The sequence below is a fragment of the Protobothrops mucrosquamatus genome, unplaced genomic scaffold, assembly GCF_001527695.2.
Source record: "Protobothrops mucrosquamatus isolate PMUCROS unplaced genomic scaffold, P.Mucros_1.0 scaffold61, whole genome shotgun sequence".
Classification (NCBI taxonomy): Eukaryota; Metazoa; Chordata; class Lepidosauria; order Squamata; family Viperidae; genus Protobothrops; species Protobothrops mucrosquamatus.
Window position 1 is genome coordinate 1,432,974 of NW_015386440.1, and position 24,922 is coordinate 1,457,895.

Sequence of the window (24,922 nt, forward strand, 5' to 3'; positions counted from 1 at the left end):
CTAGAGGGGAGCCGAACGGGTCAGGGCGGGCCTAAAACGGGCCGGGTGGGCTAGAACGGGACCGAGCGGGGGTTCGCCCACCCGCTCATCACCGCAAGCCCCCCCGAGGCACCCCCAAAACACCCCATGTCCACTTGCCGGGTCGAAATCCTTACGGAGCGTTCCGCTGACGATCCGCCATCTTGAGCATGCGCAGATTAGTTATTAAGTTAATAACTCAGTTGTTAATTGAATTTGGTTTCCTTATTTACTTTGTTTGTAGAAGGTTGGAAAAAGTGATCATATGACTCCTGGACATAACATCCTTCATAAATACATACCAGTTTTCAAGCTCCTGAAATTTGATCACATGACCATAAGGATACTGTAACAATTATAAGTGTGAAAAACAGCCATAAGCCACTTTTTTCAATGCCATTATAACTTTAAATGGTCACTAAATGAATGCTATAAGTTGAGGACCACCTGTAAATAAATGGCATTACTAGCAGTTGCTGCTTGAAAATCCCTCCATCTTCAATGGAATGAAGTTCTATTCCAAACAAGATTGAGCAACTACTCTATAATCCTCTGATTGACCAATGTGTGCAACAGAGTTTGATTTGAATTAAATTGATATTGCTACTGAGTTTGATGCAGTTTGGCTAAAATGTGAATGTTTATTTATTTTAAAAAATGGATAGAATTGGAAAAGGGATTAGATCCTCATAAACGAACTTCAGACATTGTTCCTGCTAAACACTAGTGAGTGACAAACTCTATAATGACCATCCATGGGCTACATTGGCTAAGGCTGATAAGATTTGAAGTTCAACAAAGTCTTGTCACTGCTATCAAGAGAAAAACACATTTTACATTGATTTATATACTACTTATATATTACCCCATAATGCTTTAAGGCATTCTCTAGGTGATTTATAAATATCAACATATTGCCCCCACCAATCTGGGTCCTCATTTTAGTGGGAAGGCTGAGTTAACCTTGAGCCAGTAAGGATCAAACTCCTGGGTGTTGCAGTGTTAGGTAGCAGTACTAATGAGCAGTACTGCATTCTAACCACTGTGTTACCAAGGCTGTTCAATAATGCAACACACCACTACATACTATCCAACAAGTTAGTTCTGATTAAAAACTTACATATTTCTGGCAAATCTTAATCTATAAAGAGAAACCTTCTCTTTCTATATTGGTATTCAATCTGAAGTTTTTATGTAGCTTGTTCAGTCTACTGGGTTTTTTAAAAAAAGAAGTGATAAGGATATCTAAGAGCCAGCTGGAGATGCAGGCATGAAATTTCCACCTGCAACTCACTGTGAGAATTTCAGACTGAAGAAACTGAATTTTGAATTTTAATTCCATTATTCACATAATGGAATCTTTAGGTTTCCTTTCAGCATATTTTTTTTTTTAAAAATTCCAGGACAGTTTATGGGGTATAAATTAATCTGACAGTTAGAATATTTCATTCACTTGAAACTCATTTTAAAAACTGAATTGAAAGGGTAAGAATTCTATATTCATGGGGCTAACACAAATAAATAAATAATAAAATAAAATAAAGTACAATAAAGTAAAATAATAGTAAAGTAAAATAAAACAAAATAATAAAATAAAATATCCTCATGATTTCCAACTTTTCTTGATCTTTTATTGATAAGCTAATGATATAACATACATGTATGCTTTAGTTAAGTTTTCTTTATTTCTTACAGCATACTAAGTCCAGATATGGATCCAGAGCTGACTTTCCAACGAGAAGGATTTGGACGTCAGAGTATGTCAGAAAAGCGTGCTAAGCAGTTTTCAGATGCCAGCCAATTAGACATTGTTAAAACACGGAAATCTAAAAGCATGGATTTAGGTATTGATCATAGTCTTTCTTTTCTTTTCTCTTCTTTGTTCATTGTTGTGTTTCAATGGTATATTGAAATAATTTTGCTTGTTGTTTCCTGTTGCCATTTAAATTATTTGTAATACTATGTAGTTGATTATCCCATGGAGCTGAGTTCAATATGTGGCATGAAAAAAATTAAATATGATCAAGCCAAGTGCATTATATGTGCTTTAACAATTTTAATGTTTGTTTAACATGTTATGGTTGTATAGATTTAGCTGTTGCAGGATTGTTCAGTATATACAGCAGCTGTAAACATATCTCTTTGAATAGATAGTTTTCAGAAGATGGAAACCACAAATTCAAATTTGTATTTTAAAATAATTCTGCAAAAACATACTTCTCGTTGTTTCTAGCATTGCTAAAACCTTTCTCTAACAAATGATTCTAACATAATTCTAAGAACCTTAGACATTCGGCTTTAGTTTAATCTGTAATCATTTAACAGCTGGGATGTTTAATCCCATTACTTGTAATGACATATGTGGCTAAAGGCAATAGAGATGGACCTAAACAGGGATAGTGAATGGGACTTGGTTGAAGGAATAACCTACAGTGACAACTGCACATGCTATGGGACAACTGTATTTCAATTTTACAAGCGATAGAGAATCCAATTTGCATGGTTTGATGTAAATGATAGGAATGTGGTCAATAGGGGAAGAATCATCTGCTTGTGACATTGTTCATGGGTCTAACCATTCTTCAGTTTAGTCTTAAGTGTAGTTTCAGCAAAAAGATAGAGGTAGCTTTGAACTGTATTAAGGTAGTGTTAAAAAAGTGAGAAATGGCAGAATTCTGATCCATTGACTTGCAGTGTCAGTCTGGCTTAGACGTGGCCTTCTAAAGAATTCTAAGAGAGTCTACTATAGCTGAAAGAGTGAAAAAGCTATAGATCCCTACAAACCAAAACATTTATTGTGGCCAAGGTTTTCATTGAAATAATATCTTGTTTCATCAGAAAAGGCTGATCTTGAGAAAAGCTCAGCAATTGTAAGTGACAGCTATCAATAGGTCAGATTACTGCATAGAATGTATAAAAGATAAAGTCGGTGAAAATTCTCAATCATCCATCTCATGGTTGTCCCAAAAGTACTTTTTCAAAAGACAACTGGACTTCGTTTCACTTCTCATCCAAGAAGCTTTTTCAGTTCTGACTGGAATTAGAACTGAAGAAGCTTCTTGAATGAGAAGCCAAACGTCTTCAAAGAAAAAGAAAGTCCAATTGTGTTTTGAAAAAGCACATTTGGAATAAAAGGTAAAAGTTTCTCTGTCAGTTATGACCAACTCTATGGTGCATGGTGCTCATCTCCGTTTCCATAGTCATGTGGCTAGCATAACTATATACCAAAGGTACACAGAATGCTGTTACCTATCAATCTACTTGCATTTGCATGTTTTGAACTACTAGGTGGGCAGGAGCTAGGGCAAGTAACAGGAGCATATACACAAATGTACATACAATGTATACATATGTATACATTGTATGTATATATGTATGTATAGATTGTATGTACATTGTATGTACATATGTATATCTGTAGATTGCTGTGCCCACTTTAAAGTATCACAGATCTTAATGGAAAAATTTAGCCTACAGTGTATCTTATTTTAAAGAAATTACTCAGATTAATGCACGTCCTTCTGAAATAAAATACTACAACATAATTGACAGGTTTCTCTTAAAAGTCTTCTGGAATATATTAGTGACTGGTATTCATTTAAAACTGCTACTACCATTTTATTAGCTTAATTTCTAAATTCTCAATAAATTCATTATTCTGACAGCAGTAACTAATCTTGAAATCCTACAGGTTCATATCTCAGGGATAACGCTGAACGAAAGCTAGCAATAGTAAATCTAGTAACTCATTTAATAATTCAAATTCAGCCTCTCTAACCAAGCTTTTTGCATATCTCTTGGGAAGATTCATGAGCTTTGATATGTTTTTTTAAGTGTGAGAAAATGTAATAAATATGTAGACATTTGCAGTTTTTATAACCCCACTGGGGCTTTTAAAACTCAAATTGCTACTTGCTGATATGTGGTGGTCTTGCCTCAGCTAATTGAGACATGCTAGCATGTGAATAACATATTACGTTTGCCTGTGATCCAGAAATAACTGACACAAAAGCATGGATTTTCTAAATATTTTTCTCTAGGGCTTCATTTTGCCCCTTAAGAGTGTCTGAATAATATGACATGTTTGCATGAGTAGTGATATTGGCAAGGTCCTCTAAATAAACAGTGGATGCATGAGGGACGTGGGCACTAACAAAGCTAACCATTATACATTTACCTTTTAACAGTAGCTGACGAGACTAAGCTCAGTACAATGGATGGCCAGAGAACAGGTAAGAATTAACTGTAGGGTGGTTGCCATAACAATTTTGGTGAAAGCAGCTTACTAAAATTACAGGGCTGCCAATCACAGTGCATGTGAAAATAATATGCCAATAGTTGCATGAATCTATTTATTCTCCCAGAATTCAAATATTACAAATACACTAATTAATTTACAATATTTTAGAACAACTATAAGGATAAGAAAATTACAGCAATTTAGTCTACCAATTAAATGTAGTTCTTAAAAAGATAATATTTTAGAGAGCTTTTTGGGTGATATATCATTGGAATTCAGACTTGGTTTATGAAATCTTGAACATTTATCTAAGGCCTCATGTTAAACCTTTGAAATGTTGTTCTTAACCACAAAATTCTGTCAGACTTGGAAATTCCTTAATCGAGCTTCCATCTCATTGTTTAATAGGCAGTAATGAGTATTGCTGTATTCACTGTTCATCCTGGCATCTCTTTGGTTTGTTAGGAATTAGAACAAAAAAACCCTAATAATCAAACTGTGTGTTTCACAAGCTATGCATTGTAGATATTTTGCTTTCTGTGTAATTGCCATGATTCCAGATTAGAAAGCATGAATTTATTAGCAATTAAAATAATGTACCAGCTACCGTTATGAACCTTCATAATTTATTAATGCAAGTAAACTTTTGACTTACAGAATGTTGTTTTAATTAGGGCAAATCAAAAATAAGTACCGTGTTTCCCCGAAAGTAAGACCTGGTCTTATATTATTTTTGCCTACGAAAGAGGCATTAGGTCTTACTTTCGGGTGGTGTCTTATATTTACCGTGACACCTGTCTCGACAGCCCTATCCAGCAGGAGCCTGCATGGCTGCTGGCCCACTTCTGCGGCTGTTCGCGGGAGGAGGCCGTGCAGCACATCACGCTGCTGTCACCACAATGAGGCGAGGCAGATGGGGAAGGGGTGGAGCTGCCCCACGTGTCCCGCACATGCCTCCTTCACCCCCCACCCCAGTCAGGCCATTCCTTTCTCCCTTTGTCTCCCCTCCCAAGCTGGACTGCCATGCTACTACACGGAGGATGGGTGGGGTAGAACTGGTCCCCCTACACCATTTTGGAGCCAGGGGGGAGTGACAGCGAAAGGCTCCGCTACCGCTGTGCGCCACTGGAGGGGCTTTCTTCACGTTCCAACCCACAGATCACTTGCCTGGCAGCAGCAGCCGCCTCCTCTGCCAACTGTCCCGTGGCTTGCGCTGTGACCGCTGCCTTCCTCCACTAGCCCTCTGTTTCCGCCACTGCAGAGAACAGGGCGGGGAACAGTTCTGCACAGTGATACAGAGCAGAGAAGAGCACTTGCTTGCTGCCCTGCATCGCCCTGCATCTCCCTTCTTCGTTCTTGAAATGGCAGCCCCGTTTCCTGCACTTTTCATCCCGGCGCTGCTATAGAGCTTGGTGCATCATCGCCTAGTTCCTCCCTCTTCCCGAAAGCAAAAAAAAATTCTTCACTAACCTGCTTTCCAGCTCTGGTGCATTTCTCTCCTGCTGCAGGGAAATGGATTTCTTGAGACTAAAAAAAGTTCAGTCAGACCTTCCAACTTCGCAAGATCTTTTTTTTTTAATGAGAAATTGGAAGGTCTGACTGAACTGGAAAGCAGGTTAGTGAATAAATTTGCTCTTCTCTGCTACATCGCTGTGCAGAGCTGTTCCCCTCCCCATTCTCCGTTCTCTCCAGTGGCAGCGATGGAGGGTTGGTGGAGGGAGGCGGTGGTCATAGTGCAAGCCACGGGAGAGTTGGTGGAGGAGAAGAAGATGGCGTCTGCTACCAGGCAGGTATCTGTGGGTCATAGCTTCAAGAAAGCCCCTCCAGCGGTGCACAGCAGCAGTGGAAAGCAGCATGGCTCCGAAATGACAGAGGGGGACCAGGTCTACCCCGCCCATCCTCCATGCGGTAGTCTAGCTCGGGTGGGAAGTGAAAGGGAGCAAGGAATGGCCTGGCTGGGGGGGCTAAAGAAGCGGGTGCAGGGCATGTGGGGCAGCTCCACCCCCTTCCCCACCTGCCTCGCTTCATTGTGGCGGCAGCGACACGGTGCACCATGCGGCCTCCTGCCCCATTGCAGCAGCCAGGGAAGAGTGGGCGGGGTCCTAATTAGGGCTTATTTTTGGAGTAGGGCTTATATTAGGTCCACCCCCACAAATCAGGATAGGTCTTTTTTTCGGGGTGGGGTTTATTTTGGAGGAAACATGTTAGTAACTTTCCAAACTACAGAACCTATTTTAATTTTGAATAAGTCATCTTAGGATCATAAAAACATTACTTATTTCTAACATTAATCATTGAACAATATATTCCTTGTATACTGATTTTGTGTGTCTGTCTCTCTGTAAATAACAGAGAACTCATTTTTATTCATAATATCATCATGTGGTGAAGTGTCAAGGGAAAAACTTATTTTAAAAGAAGTAGTAAAAATTTAAGCTTTTATAAAACAAATGCTGTAAAGCAAGATGAAAATGAGATAACAGAAACTTTACAGCCTTATCTGTCTATGTTATACAATAATCATGTATAGTAGGCATTATTAAAGCACTGAAAGTTTAAATGTCAATGCTGTTATGCTATTGGCTGAGCTCTACCAATATGACTGTTCTCTGAACTAATAGGCATGAATTTAATATAACAAGAATATTGTCTCCATTTTCTTCTTGATTCTGTATATTTCTGCTACATTTTTGCCTTCAAAGGTATCACTAAGCTTTTGTTAATAATCTGATATTCCAGTTTTATCACAGTATGCTTAATTGTATAGTCAACATGCTTAAACATTAAGCTTCTTTTTGTAATTTCTTTTTTCTGCCACATATTTGTGATTAGATTTGAATGGTTTTATTTTCAAACATAACAACACACACACTCACAGTTGAATTGAATCATTTACTAGTCATGACTAGCATAGAAACTGCCATCATAATCATGCATCCAGGTCTCTTTCTTCTTACCAGCTTTCCCTTTCTTCTCATTTTTGCAGCCTTCCATTCTGATCTCTTTTCCCAAAGCAGACTAAGAGCACATTGATCAAACATTTTCTAATTTCCTTCTTAATACTGTTTACTGTTCTTTTACTTACAGAATTGTCCTATGAACGTTTGGCTAAATGTGGAACACTTTGACACATCTTTACCGTATTAACAGAGGTTACTAATATGAATAAACTCATTCTATTTTGATATCTGCAAAACAGAATGTATTTCATGGAAGACTATAAAGTACAATAGAGTAGATAATGTTTACATTGGCAGAATAAATTAGAACCTGTTTTAAAAGCTGCAATTGAGTTTATTTGTATTAACCCAATGGAAAGTGATGTTCTTGCCTGGATGGAATCTGTTGTAATAGATTTTTAAGATTATTTTCTTTCTTCAATTGACTTGAATTGCCTAATCCTTTTCAATGCTTATAGTTCATTCCAAAGGTCAGAAGTATATTATTCAGTAGCAATTGAGTAAGGCTCATTTATTCAGTGTTATGCAGACAGGAAGTATGATTATTTCCATATTCATCTTGTCATAATGCCAACAATAAATCTCTGAGAATACCAACCAAACTTTATTAAAATAAGATGATAGATAATTGTCAGTTGAACTAGGGCAATGAAATAAATGGTTAATGATATTTTCCAGTAATTGTACTGTTTATGTTTGTTTTTCCCCCAAGTTAAAATGCGATTTTCTATCGTGTATTAAATTAAATAGAAACACTTATTTAATTTATCTTCTCATCAATACCAGTTATTTAAATCACGTGGAATGATTCAGATTGTAACAATCTAGTAATAGAAATATCTTTGCCAGATTTAGGATCTGAAATATTTATTCTAGTATTTTGTGTTCCTGCCATTCAGATGAAATGTTTTTGAAATGAACATCTTCACAAGAAAATAGTGGTTAACACTTGCATAAATGGACTCCAGCTTATATGTATAAAAGAACAATTCACTATTGATGTCACACTCCTTTATGACTCAAGATTGTTCTTTTATACATATAAGCTGGAGTCCATTTATGCAAGTGTTAACCACTATTTTCTTGTGAAGATGTTCATTTCAAAAACATTTCATCTGAATGGCAGGAAGTATTCAGTAAATAGACTAATTACAAGTAACAGAATTTTGTCTAGAAAAAATATTTAAGATTCTTTGCTCAATTTCCTCTTCTTCATCTACTCTTCTAAGTTACATTTCAACAATATTGGCCCCAGTTAGAATGCATCTAAGAATGTACATTTCAAGGCACAATCAAAGAAGCAAGATTCACATGAAATTTCACTAATCCCAAGAACACAGGGAGGTTTTGACAGGTTTTCAGAATGCTGAAAATTTTAACAAGCAAGCAGTCCTTGTTTATTTCTGAATTCATTAGGTAGAATATCTGTGAATAACTTGAACTCACAAAAGTTCCTTTTTGCGATGCTGATATGTCCATTGATCTTTATTCATTATATTTTCAAATGTTTCTTTTTCATTCTGTGAAAGTCATGTTAAACTGCATTAGTTTCATTTTGATATATAGGCTTAATCACATTTTTGAAATAGACTTTAGAAATATTTTGTGTGAGTTGAGTAGATGTAAAAAAAAGATATCAAATTGGGACTGAGCATGCTATAACTTTATTTAATTTACTATCCTACAGATAATTTCAGAGAAGCCAAATGGCATACTGTACATCTTTTCTGTCGCGGTGTGAAGTATGAGGTATCCACTTTTCCACTATTGTCCAGGAAAGATAGCAGTAATTCTGTGAGGCTTATTTTGAAATTTTAAATTTATACATGCAAGAAGAGCCATGCTGGGCAGCCTGTTGAAAGAAACAGGACGAGAGAATCCCAAAGAAAATTGAAAAAGATTTTAAGGATAGGATAATTGGAGCTAGGAGCTATAAGATGGGAACTGATAAAGCGTTTGCTAATTAGTATTGATCCAGTGACCCAGGTTGCTACTAAGCAGCTCTGAACTCTGCCTGAGGACAGAATACCTGGTCCTACTGTCTGGCTACTACAACTGTGTCTAAGTATAGCGAAGCATTTTTGTGCATCTCTGGCTTCTTTTTTAGATACTCCCATTATTTAGGGTTGAGTAGATGAATCTTGAGATCTGTGTCAGAGTCTGCAAAGTCTAAATCAGGAACAATGGAGACAGTTGCTGGGACTAGCAGTGCAGGGTCCACTTCTTGGGATAGTTTCTTGTGATCTAGAAAAATTAAATTGCTTTGCAAATTATCCCATAGTATGTCTTTATATAAATGCTTCACATAATCGCTGTACTTCAGTTTAACCAGCTGATCTGTATTGAGATGAGGATGTTTCATAGTGTTTTTTGTGGACGGTCTTGTTGACATAAGTGGTCTAGTTGACATAAGTTATTTTATTGAACTTGGGTGGCTAGCTTGGTGAACATAGAATAGAATACTTTATTTGGCCAAGTGTGATTAGATACACAAATAATTTGTCTCCAATGCAGAATCTCTTAGTGATCTAATCAGCAGGAAGAATTTTGCATTTATCCCAAGTACCAAAGTCCCAACCTTTGCATAGAGTAGCAATAGAGCCAGTATAGCTTTTTTAAATAAATCATTGAGGAAAAATATTTTGTGAGAAGACAGTGGCAAGCTGCTTTATTAATGCAGTTAAGGAAACTGCATGTAGTAGCTAGGAGTCAAGCTTGACTCAAGGGTATCTTTACCTTAGATAACATTTAGGTCATTCATTTAACTTTAATTGCAAATGCATGCTTAGCCAGTGAAATAATCCTAGAGTAAAATCCAGTCAAATAACAAATAAAACCCTATGAAATCACAACATTCAAAACAATACAAAATCACAAAAATGTAAACAGTGTAACAGAAATATGATAACATTTATGGAAACATTCTAAATAATACACTTGTATTTATTAGCATTAATATCTTTGCTCTTGGCTGACACATACCTTAACTTCCTGCAGGCTTTCCAGAAGAAATTAATTATGAAGCTGGTTGTTAGTGATGGCGATAAAACACCAATATAAATACATAAACAAAAAGAAAAACTTTTTATAGTAATTCTTTTCTTCATTCTTCTTCAGCAATCTCCTTTCATCTTATTTTTCTTTATAAATTATGCAACTATTTTCAATAATTTCTCTTCTGCATGATAAATTTTTCCTTTTAAGTATTTCTAACCTTAGGAACCCATATTTTGACATCATTAGGAAGGATGCTAGGAGCTTCAAAATGCATGGACACCTTTGAAGTGCAAAAGATTCAAATTTCTATTTGGTTCACTCTAGGTCACACTTTGCAATTTTTACACATTCACATATCTGACTGTGTTTGTTGAACAAGACATAGTGGCCCAGTTTTTTCACTATAGCTAAGACCCAAATAAGTAGGTCATATCAAGTCAAAAGAAAACAATACTCATTAGTCTTATTTGTAAACTAGGTCTATATTTAAGTTAAGTAAATGTAAAAAAATGAGCAAACATGGTCATGAAGGCCAGGAGGACCATGTCAGAAACTCATAAATGAATCGTTAAGCCAACTATGTAGCTTTAATGAAATATTACCTAATTTTTTTTATTAGCAAAGGAACTTTACCATAGGGATAATTGTAAAACTAAAAGTTGAAGGTGCATTATTTCTAAAAGAAGTTTGTAAAGTTTTTTTTTAATATGAAGATTCTAATATTTACTATTCTGCTTCTAACACATGTTATATGTTAAAGGGTGTGGGAAATGTGGAAGAAATGTGGTCACCACAAGAATGTGTGTTGAGACAATGAAACGTTTCAGCCAAAAATGTCTCCATGGAAAATGAGTCAGTGTGGTTCATGCCTGTCCAATAGCCAAAAGTTGCTTACAAAGCAAAAAGTTTCAAGTGGAGATTCGTAGTAGCTAAATATTTCTAAATAGCCTAGCCACACATCACATAAAAAAAACCATCAATCATCCTAGGCTGTAAGCTATTTTGACTTGGGGTTGTTTAAAGATAGTAATAGTCAGAATCCCCAATAAAACCTAAGTACTCTGAATTTTGACTGTAATTTTATGTAATTCAACTGTTCTTGATAGCCTTATCTTTTCTGAATAGCATAGAGGCATGAAGGGAGAGAAATAGATTTGAGTTGTGGGAGTTACATTTCATGTATCTATTGGAATATACTCTTCCCTGTGAAAATCCAGACTACAATATATTTGATTATAGGTAATCCTCAATTTACAAGGATACTTGAATATGCCTATTAGAAGTCATGATAGTTTTTAAAGCAGGTCACCTATGTAACCAACCTAATTTTATGAGTTATTTTGTGCCTGCTATTAATTAAATGTTGCTATCATAAAGTGAACATTGTGGTTGTTAAGCAAATGACCTCTTTTGCTGAAAACAGAAATATATGTGACTGCGGGGGGGGGGGGAGTGAGAGACAGGACATCAGAACCAAATCATGAGTATCTGGTCATAAGTCAAGGACTATCTATTTACTGCTAGGAAAAGAAATAGTATCTCTGATCCAGTCCTCATTTAACTTGTTGCTACATATATCAAATAGAAGAATACATACTATGCATATTTACAAGTACCCGTGTACTTCAGTAATGTTATTTCAACATTACTTGGAATAATTTAAAATCTTTTTTTTATCTCTGCGAAGCTTAATTTCATGCCTGAAGATTATCTTTTTCAAAGAGAAGCATTCTTTGATTAAATCTCAAGGGTATTAGCATTTCCTAAGTTCTTAGGACTAAAAAATAGCAACTGAAAGTTGTGTTCTGTTGCAATATATTAAGAAAAACAGTAAATGCATGTGTCATAAGTTCTGAATGAAATTTGTTAAAAGAAATGTTCTGACATTAATTTACAAAGTTATGGTAGGTCATCAAAATTTATTGAATAATCCAGATAATGCTTTCTAAGGCTCTATTCATTACTAATATCTCTGTTTAGGAATTTGAACCAGATTGGTTGTAGTCTACATGCAGGTACTTATACTAAATATACTGTAATGGAATATCTGTTGGGCTAGAACTGAAGAAACCAAGGTTTACTCACCACTAGAGCAGCTCACTAATGACTTGGGTTAGTTATTAGTACCAGTCTACCACAGGATTGATATGCTGATAATTAAATTTGAAGAAAAGGTACAACACTGATCTCAAGTTCCTGAAGGAATATGCAGTATAATTTTAAGGAATAAACCATAAGTGATATTGATAAAATTATATTTGAAAAAAATCAGGTCCTAAACCCAAGAAAGCCATATTTAAAACCTACTGGAATCATTCCTTTAATATAGTCAAATTTGCACAGGGATGTTTAACCAAACCCTGAATTCTGACAATTACTTCCTGTCTAAAAGAGACTCATTGAAACAATGAGATGCTTACACAAAAGTATTTTTAATCTTACTACATATTTTGCTTATGTAGGATTATTTCTTTTTTTTTCTTTGTCTGCAGACTATTTGGATGGCCACCCAAGTTCAACAAATAGTCTAACCATTTCTGCAGTCCATTATTAGTTTTACAGTACTCTGGGAACATTAGGTCATATCCCATCTCACTTTTCCTTTGGGATTCCCTGTCTTACATAAATATTTTTCTCACAATAATCCATACTAGTAGCAGGAAATAGTTTCCCTTGTGAACATGAATAGGTACCTAATGTAACTACTGTTTATAAAGAGTAAGGAACCATTCAGTAATTAAAAAAAGAGATTGTTCCTCATTATAAATACTCAGATGCAGGGACTAAGGAAGCTTAACTTTATCAGGTTAAAAAAAAAACAAACCTTTTCCCCTTCCATTCATTCCAGAAGCAAATGTAGCCTTCCTTGTCTTTTTTTCCTCTCTCTCTCCCTCCCTCTTTATTTAGAATTTAGAAAATAATAATAAGTGATTGTATTAAAATTAGTTTAATAAAATCCTTATTGAGCACCAAATGTATATGGCGGCAAATGTAAAATACAGATAGCTTTCCATACCCACTGACAATATGTACTTCCCCAGGGCAAAATGCACAGACTTAACTACAAATATTTTTCAAACTTAACCTGACGTTTATTTACACAGCTGGAAGTCACTGAACCTTCCTTTCCCTTTCTTCCTCATTCCACAGTTGACCCCTGCCTCTACTTATTTTAGGCCTTTCTGCTTAATAAAATATTGGGGATCTCTGAGGTAGGATCTCTGAGGTAGAAGTATAAATTATGTGACTTCATATTGATTATGATTTTATAGATTCTTTTCTTCAGCTGTTTCCAAAATTTGTCTTTTTGTTTACCCTAATACTCAAGGCTGAATTCTATTAAAAACAAAATACAACAATTTGAAATATAACATTAATAATAAAGTTAATTAACTGTTAAAATCCTAGAGAAAGAAATGAGCCCTTTTCAGGTTTTCTAAATGGTAAGAAAGTGAGAGCTGAACACAATTTCTGAAGTGGTGCATTCAACCTCCCTGAAGCTATGTAAGAGACGATCCTTTCTTAAAGGACACATATATGAGTTTTTGTCATTAGGGACATATTCAGACAGATGTGCAGATTCCTACAGATTTGAACATTGAGATAGATTTAAAATGGGAAAGACAGACACTTAATGAAGCAGGTCTGAAACACTGTTGGACCATAAAACTCAATAGTAATACCACCAATTGTCCTTGATAACCAGCAGAGAACCATTGCAATTCCTTTAACATACCCATGATGTAATCCCTGTAACTTCTAATGGTTAGCAGCCGATTTGGCATTCATTTCAGCTGTTATACAACTATCAAGGATAGTTCCATATCATCAGTGAGGTAATAATTAGGATGAAATGCAATCCAGGCATGGATAACAAAGATAACAACTCAGAATGGGAGCTGATTCTAACCATAATGGTGCAAAAGTGTTCCTCACTGTAGCTACCATCTTGAAATCCAGGAGGATCAAATTTTTAATTATCAATAGCATCCATCTTGTCTGGGTTTTCATTTCTGTTTGTTCTCCCACAACTAGCTGATTATAGAACTTAAATACTGTATACTAATTATTAAGCTGAACTTGAATGACAAGAACAATAGAGCTGAATGTCAACAGCACACTGATGGAATCCCACTCCAAAATTCTGAATAAGCTTCCTCAACAGGAAAGCCCTCTGTCCTGATCCATATTTAGACTTAATTTTCATATTGCTATTGCTTTTAATAGCATTAGTTAGACTAACTTTTGGAAGCATGATTCTGAGTATCTTTTGTATTGAAATATCATATATCTTAGATTACTTTCTAATAATTGGCTTAACTTAATAGTTTTATCTTTTGTGATCTCCTTATGGATGTGGGTCTATCAACAGCGATCAGCACATGTGATGCCTGCTATAATAGAACCTCAGCTAGGTAGAACTTAACTTAAATTTGAAATAGGAATAGCTAATTGAAATGTATATAAATAAAAATGTAAATGTTCGTTTGTTCAAAATCTTAAATCTCCGAAAGTTCTTCACCGATTGCTTTGAAATTTTGACACAACATTGCATTCGAATATGCGCGTGTTTTTATATACCTATATTATATAGATGTCACACCTGTGACAGGTAAAAACATGCTTTTTTTGAAAAACAGTGCCATCTGTTGGACGTAAAAGCAACACATGCTTTTACCAGACTGAGCCACAGCAACGCGTGGCTGGGTACAGCTAGTACTAAATATATTTGTAGTGAATGCATCTCATGAAGCCCTAATTAACTATAGGATATAACTCTTTTATAAGATCCATTTTTAGTCTTTTTGTTGCAATATAGTGTTGATTTGGTATATTATAGCTAGTCTTAGGCATGCCATTTAAAAATCTATATTTGTTATTTTAATTAATAAGATTTGTGTGTATTTGTGTTATTTATAAGTTTATATTCCTTATGTATTTATTTGTGAATGTCAAATTTTTTATCATTCTGTAGTAGTCTCTGTTAATAATCAAGATAAGGAAATTTACATTAGTTCCACTTAGTCCATAATAAGTGTCGACATGAATTTTTATGTATAATAACTATAGTGATACAGGTTAATTAATTCTAGGGTAAAAAATCTATGTAGACTAGTCCTTGGGAAAACTGTAATATTTAAGTGCAAGTTATTAAATTCTCTTCATGAAAGTAGCTAGTAAGGCAAAATTTTCCCTAAATGTTTATTTTAAGAATGCAAGCTAATTTTAGGTCAATACAATCTCTGTAATGATTGTCATTTCCAATAGTTACATAGGATTGTTTTGTTCAGTTGAAAAAAGAAAAAAAATGAAATTAACTGGCTATGCCATTCAAATTATAATGCTGACATCTTTAATATTTGAGTTCTAATTCCCCACCCTCCTTTTTAACCACTTGGTAATTATTTTATTCTCATTAAATTGAGTGAAAGGGTAGTGATGAGTTTGTGTTCCCATCAAATTGAAAAGTGAGATGTTGCTAACCTTATCAAATTTGTACAGTATGACTTGACAGTCATTGGTTAAACCCATAAAACTGCCTAGAATTGCCTAGAGATTATAGAGATAACATAAATAATATTGAAAGTATTCTCTGTAGACTGTTATGGATGTGAATAATGGCCTCCTTGTTAATTCTAATTACCTTTTTTTACAACAAAACTATTAAGGTTCTCCAACCAGAGATGTGGGCCCATCATTAGGCCTGAAGAAATCCAGCTCTTTAGAAAGTTTGCAGACAGCAGTTGCTGAGGTGACATTGAATAGTGACATCCCCTTCCATCGTCCACGACCACGAATAATCCGAGGACGAGGATGCAATGAAAGTTTCAGGGCAGCAATAGATAAATCATATGATAAACCTGTTGCTGATGAGGATGATGAAGGAATGGAAACCTGTAAGTAAATCATGTAAATTCCTTTCTTTAAATTCTTAAAGTCTTCTGTACTTTAGGATTAAATTTTGTTGGGAAACCCAGTAGATGCTTTAGGTTTCATAATAGAATTATAATCATTAAGTCACAGGACATAATTGTTATACTCAGTTTGGCTTTGGTAAAAAGTGCATAACATACTTTATATGTATATACTTTACCATATATTTTATAAATAAAATACATAAAATTCTGGGTAGCTCACCTCATGAATGACTTAATTCTTGGGACAGATGCCAAGAAGGATACCAAGTATTATCAGAAAAGTAGAAATGATTGGAAATATTTGGTTTTGTTTACATAGCCATCCATCTCATAGACAAGTGACTCTGGGCTGAACTTGACAGAGTACAGTATAAACACAATTGCTATTTAGAGAATTAGAAATCACTTCTTTATAACCCTCTCCTCTCCTCTCCTTTCCCCTCCCTTTTTTACTTATTTTCTTATTTTTTTGTTTCAAAAAAAATTCTTTTAAGAGTTCCTTAATGAAAAATATGTTTTGTATGTATGCGTGTGAGAGAAGTAATCAGTTTTAGTTTGATGCAAATAATTTGATGTACTTATATTTTGAGGAACTCTTTCAATAAGGAATGAGCTATCTCCTGAATTTTGTCTATTCCACCTTCTTTAATTTCCTTAAACTCTTTTTTGCATCTGTCTTTACACAAAGGAAAAAAACAGTCCAACCTATCAAAAACAGTACCATAAAAATAGATTAGAAACACAAGTTAAGATAGGCAAGAAAATGGTAAGTGAGCACCTATCCAGCCTAGACGAATTCAGATCACCAAGACCAGATGGATTACACCCCAAGGTTCTCAAGGAACTGGCAGATGTGATCTCAGAATCACTGAACTATATTTTTCAAAGATCCTGGAATACTGGGGAACTACCAGAGGACTGAAAAAGAGCTGATGTAGTTCCCATCTTCAAAAAGGGGGAAAAAATAGATCCAGGAAACTATAGACCTATCAGCCTGACCTCAATACCTGGGAAGATTCTGGAAAAGATAATCAAACAACAAATCAGTGAACACCTAGAGACAAACAAAGTCATTACTAAAAGCCAACATGGGTTTGTCAAAAACAGATCATGCCAGACAAATCTTATTGCATTCTTTGACCAAGTGACAAAATTAGTGGATCAGAGGAATGCTGTGGATATAATTTACTTGGACTTCAGTAAGGCATTTGATAAGGTAGATCACAACCTGCTACTTGATAAGATAGAAAAATGTGGGTTAGACAGCATCACCACCAGATGGATTCGTAGCTGGCTGACCGGCAGTACTCAGCGTGTGGTCCTCAATGGAATCGCATCTACATGGAGGGAAGGATGCCCCAGGGCTCTATTCTAGGCCCAGTGCTCTTCAATATCTTCATTGACTAGGAGATAGACAGGGAACTCATCAAATTTGCAGACGACATCAAGCTGGCAGGAATAGCCAACACTCCAGAATATAGGCTTAAGATACAGGAGGATCTGAACAAACTGGAACACTGGGCACTATCTAACAAAATGAAATTCAATGCTGAAAAAAGTAAAGTTCTACATTTAGGCAAGAAAAACCAAATGTACAGGTATAGTATAGGGAGTACCTTGCTCAATAGCAGCAACTGTGAGAGAGATCTCTGAGTCCTAGTGGACAATCACTTAGATATAAGCCAGCAGTGTGCTGCAGCTGCCAAAAAAGCCAACACAGTGTTAGATTGCATTAACAGAGGGATAGAATCAAGATCACATGAAGTATTAATACCACTTTACAATGCCTTGGTAAAGCCACACTTGGAATACTGCATCCAGTTTTGGTCACCGCGACGTAAAAAAGATGTTGAGACTGTAGAAAGAGTACAGAGAAGAGCAACAAAGATGATTAGAGGTCTGGAGGCTAAAACATATCAGGAACGGTTGCTGGAATTGGGTATGTCTAGTTTAATGAAGAGAAGGATGAGGGGGGACATGATAGCAGTGTTCCAATATCTCAGGGGCTGCCACAAAGAAGAGGGAGTCAAGCTATTCTCCAAAGCGCCTGAAGGCAGGACTAGAAGCAACGGATGGAAACTAATCAAGGAGAGAAGCAACCTAGAACGAAGGAGAAACTTCCTGACAGTTAGAACAATTAACCAGTGGAACAACCTGCCTCCAGAAGCGGTGAATGCTCCAACACTGGAAGTTTTTAAGAAGAGACTATCTGAAATGATATAGGGTTTCCTACCTGAGAAGGGCTTGGACTAGATGACCTCCAAGGTCCCTTCCAACTTTATTGTTGTTGTTGTTATATTAAAGATAAAAGTTTCCCCTGTCAGATCATTTCCAGTTAAGGGGCAATGCTCATCTCTGTTTCTTAATTGAGGGAGCAACTGTTGTCCGATGCTTCCATGATCATGTGACCAGCATGATTATATGCCAAAGTGTATGGAGAGCTGTTACCTTCCCACCGTGGTACTTATTTACCTACTCACATTTGCATGCTTTCAAACTGCTAGATGGGCAGGAGCTGAGGCAGCAAATAGGGGCACATCCCATGGCACTCAGGTCTTCAACCTGGGCTGTCAGCTTTCCAGCTGACAAATTCAGTGTCCTTAACTGCTAAGTCATTGCACCTCCATCATATAATAGTACTGAATTGGAAATATTATTGTTCCTTATAATATTATCGAATTGGAAATATTATCTTCTCCTCTATAATAGCAACAGGAATGATTTCACTTTATTTCTTTCCAGAAATAGTTAGACAGTGACCCAAAAAGACTTAAGTCTGAAGTCCTGGAATCCTGATTTTTTTTCTGCACTGGTCACTTCAGTGTATGCCATCACACTGGTTAGGTCCCCTAAGTCTTTATATGTATAAGAATATAACACAGTCCTTTAGACCCAAGTTGGAATGTAACATAATGGTCACACTGAAGTGCATTTCACAATATTCATTGTGGGCTGGGCATCAGGGAGTTAAAAGGTTGACTGAGACGTCACTAGTTAAATTACATTCAGGATTTTTTTAATTCTTTTTATTCTTTCTCGGCCTATGTGCTTTGTATGTGTATGTGTCTAAAATAATAATTTAGAAATCTTCCTTCTCTCATTGTGAAACCAATGCAATGCATTACTGGAAAATTGCTGGTTTTATAAGCCTGAATATTTCTCTTTGCCAGCCAACTGACATTTTTTTTGTTTGTTTTGAAGAAAGAGTTACAATGAATTGTTTATAAAGAAATCTTTATGATGTCGTATTGGGAGTTCTAAAATTATAGCATGGAACATGTGATAGAGGAGTACACTGACTCTACAAACATAATATAATTGCTCCCCTTAGAAGAATAAGCTATTCATACTCTTAAACAATGTATGAAAGATAAGTTTGGTGGGAGGTACGTATAGATTTTAAGAACTATAATCAGAAAGTCAGAGATGACTGCTTGGGATATTCTGATCATATGAATCATAGTACTTGTTTTCAAACTCTTGAAAAGGATGACAAGAAACAGAACCCATTTTTAGCATGTGTAGTCTGAGAACAAGCCATTTGAATCTGAATAAATTGGCAAAGCTTTCTTATCTCTCTTAATTGCTGGAGCTTTGGCTGGTATTAAGTAATACAATAAGCAGTCTAGACATTCAACTATGAAACAGTTTCATATTCAGTAATTATGTTTTCTTATATGCATTTTGCTTGCTTTATGGAGTAATTAGAAAAATAGCTTCAGAAAATTCGGCCTATGGTCCTGTTCAATAGAAATTATGTGCACATTTGCATCGTATTCAAAAGGGCAATCTGATTTAATATTCTATTTGCAGTTATATGTGAGTCTATTAACCAGGGCTACTTTTATCCTTTTATTTTTATTTAAAACAAGGGTGTGTTTTAAAAAATACTGCCTATGAATAAAGAGATAATTATTGAAGTTACATAATTAATTTTCAATATAACATTAGTAAAAGATACCAAACACCGTACGAGGAGTTGTTTTCATGATATAAAAGAAGTATAATGTTTGAGTTACCTCCACTCTGTTAATATTTATAAATGTTAAAAAAGAAGAAAAAGAGAAAAGCTCATCCTCTGATTAGGAATAGATTTATTGAACATAGTTGGCTTATACCATGCTTTCATTTGTCCATCCATCACCTTCTCATGACATGTAAGAATTGGCTATAATTTTCAAGATTTTACTTTAAAGTCTTTTTTTATACTATACTATACTATACTATACTATACTATACTATACTATACTATACTATACTATACTATACTATACTATACTATACTATACTATACTATACTATACTATACTATACTATACTATACTATACTATATTAATAATCTGTGTGTGTATAAAATTACATATATTATATCTTATATATCTAACGTATCTAAATTATATATATATTCTTATATTTTAGGCAGAGACATTGAAAGTTCAAAAGGGTTCATAAATTGTTAAGTAGCAGTATCGTCCTCTTTATACCTTTTCAAAATGTCCCCCAAAAATTAAGGGAAATATCATATCATAGAAAATATATATTTTAAGCATATAGTATACATACTTGGTGTGTGTGTAAATATGCATATTCTCATTATCTTTCTGGCTCCTTCTGTAGCTTTTGATCCCATTGACCCATTTGAAAGGGTTTGTGGATCAGAGGAAGTGCTTCTATTCCTAAGTAAGCAGTTCAGTTAAGTGTTCATGGGGAACAGTCAGGAAAAGCCTGGTGAATGACTGGATGGAACAAAGCAGGTTCAGATTGAATTGCAGCATAAGTACTATCTGGCTGAAGGGTAGTTTCAACTTCATCTCTGGGTGCAGCTGCATTTCTTTGAAGGGGTATTATACAATGTGGAGACATTTCTGGACTCACCTGGTAGAGCCACAGGGTAGAGCTGTGACCAAGAAAGCTTTTGACCAGCTTTGGTTGGTTTCCAGTTGTGAGTGTTTAAACTATTGCATTTGCCCCAAATGGTTCTCCCTTGAATATGACTTGAAAGTTATACTTGCTACAGAACCCTCTGCTTGCCTGCTAATTGAAGCTAACTAATGAGATCAATATTACAGGGATTTTCTGGTTGCCAATTTCCAAGCCCAATTCAAAGTGATTATTATTTATAAAACATTTTATGGCACAAGTTCTTGCTACCTTTGGAATCATCTGCTACAAGTAAAATCTGCCCACCTAGGACATGCAGGGCATGTAGTTGGCCCCAACCTACTGGAAACTAAAAAGAAAGCAGTTGAGAGAAGAATCTTGGTCATGGCCTCTTGTTTTGGAAAAGTTGTCCCTTAACAAATAGAATGGTTTTAGCCTGCAAAATAATTTATGGTCCTTGTGCTTGAAACTTTTTTTTTTTTTAAGAAAAGGCACTTTCTGTTCTTTCCCTCCATCCCCTGCTAAAATTTCCTTACTCTTTTAGTGGAAGAAGACACAGAAGAAAGTTCACGATCTGGTAGAGAATCTGTGTCCACATCTAGTGACCAACCATCCCATTCTCTAGAAAGACAGATGAATGGCAGTCAGGAGAAAGGGGACCGGAAAAAAAATGGGAAGGACAAGAAAAAAGATCGAGATAAGGAGAAGGATAAAATCAAAGCCAAGAAAGGAATGCTCAAAGGTCTTGGGGACATGTTCAGGTAGGAATTGCAGAAAAGCCTTAATGTTTATCTCTCATTGTGTTTTGCTGTTCATCATAACATTATTTATAGCTCACTATCCATTTCCAAAACTCAAATACTGTGGATATAGTTAAAATGTGTTATTGAATATTTTGTCAACCATTCACCATTGCAGCCTTACAAATATTATTCTATTAGAGTCCATTCTATTTTTCTGAGATTGGGACTTCTAGATAAGGGACAATATTTTCACAAAGCAAAAGGAATACTGTACTAACATGGTTTCTTCAGAGGAGACAAGGGAAGGGAAATGATGTCCTGTGGCATAAAAAAATAAAGTGTGTTCTTTACACAATGAGGAAATGATTCATGTTTCATTATACTAGTATCATCATGGCTTATAACAGAGATAACCCTGGATAATCCTAGATATATTATGAAAATGTATTACTAAAATGCTACCCATGGCCAAGTTCATATTTCTATAAATGGCTTCAAATATTACCATGGGAAAATATGTAATATATTGAGATTTCTGCAGTTTGGCAGTTTGATTCTCACTGGCTCAAGGTTGACTCACCCTTCCATCCTTCTGAGATTGGTAAAATGAGGACCCAGATTGTTGGGGGCAATTTGCTGATTCTCTAAACTGCTTAGAGGGGGCTGTAAAGCACTCTGAAGCAGTATATAAATCTAAGTGCCATTGCTATTTGTCAAGAGTGGCATAAATTATGCTTTCTGAGAAAGCACAACTCTCCATTCAGGCTTAGTCTCAATTGGTACCTGTATCCTGTGAGTCTGAATAGGTGCTAAATGTGGGCACTTATGAAGCCCACTATAAATTTCTTCTTGAATCTTTAGACTCCCCAAATTATGTATTCAGTTGCAAAACTTTCACTGATGTGTTAACCACCTTTTGCGTTGTTTGGTTGCGTCACTGAAGGGCTTGCATTAGTAAAGAATGTTAAGAAAAAGAAGATGAGAAATACTATTGGTCAGAGAACTACAGCTTATTTCTTGGAGATAGGTCAGAGAATACCATAGAATCTTCTTAGGTTGTTTTGAGAAATATGAAGCCTTGAGGACCATATCTGGCAGAGATGGTCCTATTGCCAGAAATCCCAGATCAGGTCTATAAAAAAATTATTTGTGCTTGTTACAAGGTATTCCATTTCAGACCATTTATTTAAAAAGCTTAATAAGGGTGAAATTATTTTTGCACACTGTATAGTAAACTTATATTTAACAAATCTTGCATGGGCCAAATAAGAAACTTCACTTAAACTTGAAATACTAGTCTTTTAGAAACTAATCACTGCTTTGAGGAGCACCCGGAGACTTCAACTGGTCCAGAATGCGGCCGCGCGGGCGGTGTTGGGAGGGACTCGTCGCTCCCATGTAACACCGCTTCTGCGCGAGCTGCACTGGTTGCCAGTGGTCTTCCGAGTGCGCTTTAAGGTGTTAGTTACCACCTTTAAAGCGCTTCATGGCATCGGACCTGGTTACCTCCGAGACCGNAAGACATGGCTTTTCCAGCAAGCGGGCCTGACCTAGGGAGGATTTTATTTAGGGTGATTTTAAAAATAATTTTAAATAGAGACACAGCTTCTAATATTCGGTTTTTTAATCTGGTTTTACAGGGGTTTGTATTTTTATGCTTTGTATTTGTACTGTTTTTAATACGCTGTGCACCGCCCTGAGTCCTGCGGGAGAAGGGTGGTATATAAATTAAATTATAATAATAATAATAATAATCAGCAGAAGGCAAAGTGATGCCCTACACCTATGTATGACCTCTAAATACTTCCTCCACTTTTCCTTTTCTGCCTTTTAGGACCTCCCAGAATCAAAACATTTTAGTCCTTTCTTTACAATTTGGGGAGGACCTCTTTAAAAGACAAAATAAGCCCTCTCCAATTAGGTTGCTCTGTCTTTTTTTCATTTCAAATTGTGAGAAAAGGGTGATACCACATTCACTCTAAGTCCTTTCTGTCTTATACCGTATATATTCTTCCATCTGTTAGAAAACAAAGGCTGTGCTATTTTCTGTAGCAGGGGTCCCCAACCCCTCGTCTGTGGACTGACACTGGGTCGTGGCATGCCAGAAATCAGTCGACTCAAACAAGCGAAGTCCCATCTGTGTGATGCAGGCAACACATGAAACCACGCCCCCTCCGGTCCACAGAAAAACCTCTCTCCACGGAACTGTTTCCCAATGCCCAAAAGATTGGATGCCACTGATCTATAGAGTCATTGGTGCTCTCTGTTTATCAATAGAGGGAGCTATAACACTGAAAACCAGAGCAATTTCATTTTGCCCTCTATTGATAAAAAAAAGAACTGCAGTCTATGTTGGGGAATAAATGACTATTATTAAACCAAATAAAATAATAAAATAATAAAATAATATTTCAGGAGAAGAAAAGTGACAATCTTTACTTTAATACATCTCAGCATGCCTAGTAAGCCCAATTTTTCTCATCTCCTTTAATTTAGTCTTGCAGTCTTTGTCATGTTTGAAAATACAATCTGGGTCTATTCAGAATATTTGGGAGCAGTAATCAAACATAAGTTATTGCTCTATACTCATCTTGAAACTTTTTAATTTGTCAAAGACTCATTAGAATTGATGCAGCAATATCATAAACACTCCAGATACACAGTAAACTGGAGTAATCAGACCCTAATATTTTGCCATATGATAAAGGTATCATTAGATGTATATAAAAATAGTTCAGCTCATATTAAACACTAGAAGATAATTACTCAGATAAAAAGATCTTTATTAGCAGATATGAATATTTATGTAGCTCTGATAAATGGTACATTAATAAGTGGATGAAAATAGCTATGAGTCTGTGGATAGGAATAAATGTAGAGAAAATGAAAACAGCATTACTGATAGCAATAAATGAATCAATTTCACAGAGATATTTTAAAATGATACATAAGTAGTTGATTTTATATGGAATGGAGAAACACCAAGGATGCTTTAGCAGCCTCTGAAAATTTGGTAGTATAGAATGCATTGAATATTTTTTTATAGAAGCTAAACCAACAATTCAGTATTATAAATGTCTACATTTTTAAATAAAACTAGAGCTGGATAATATAAAAGGAATGGAATATAGAATTGAGCTATCTTATATTATCAAACCAATGGT

General features: G+C 35.6%; 1 protein-coding gene across 1 annotated transcript in view; it reads left to right on the forward strand.

The window, feature by feature from the left end:
• The window catches only part of PARD3 (par-3 family cell polarity regulator), a 315,093-nt gene that overhangs the window by 147,461 nt on the left and 142,710 nt on the right, over positions 1 to 24,922 (forward strand). The window contains exons 14-17 of the mRNA XM_029283357.1: positions 1,714 to 1,862; positions 4,206 to 4,250; positions 15,885 to 16,112; positions 21,560 to 21,776. Coding sequence (XP_029139190.1) covers positions 1,714 to 1,862; positions 4,206 to 4,250; positions 15,885 to 16,112; positions 21,560 to 21,776 — 639 coding nt within the window. The remainder of the gene's footprint in view (positions 1 to 1,713; positions 1,863 to 4,205; positions 4,251 to 15,884; positions 16,113 to 21,559; positions 21,777 to 24,922) is intronic.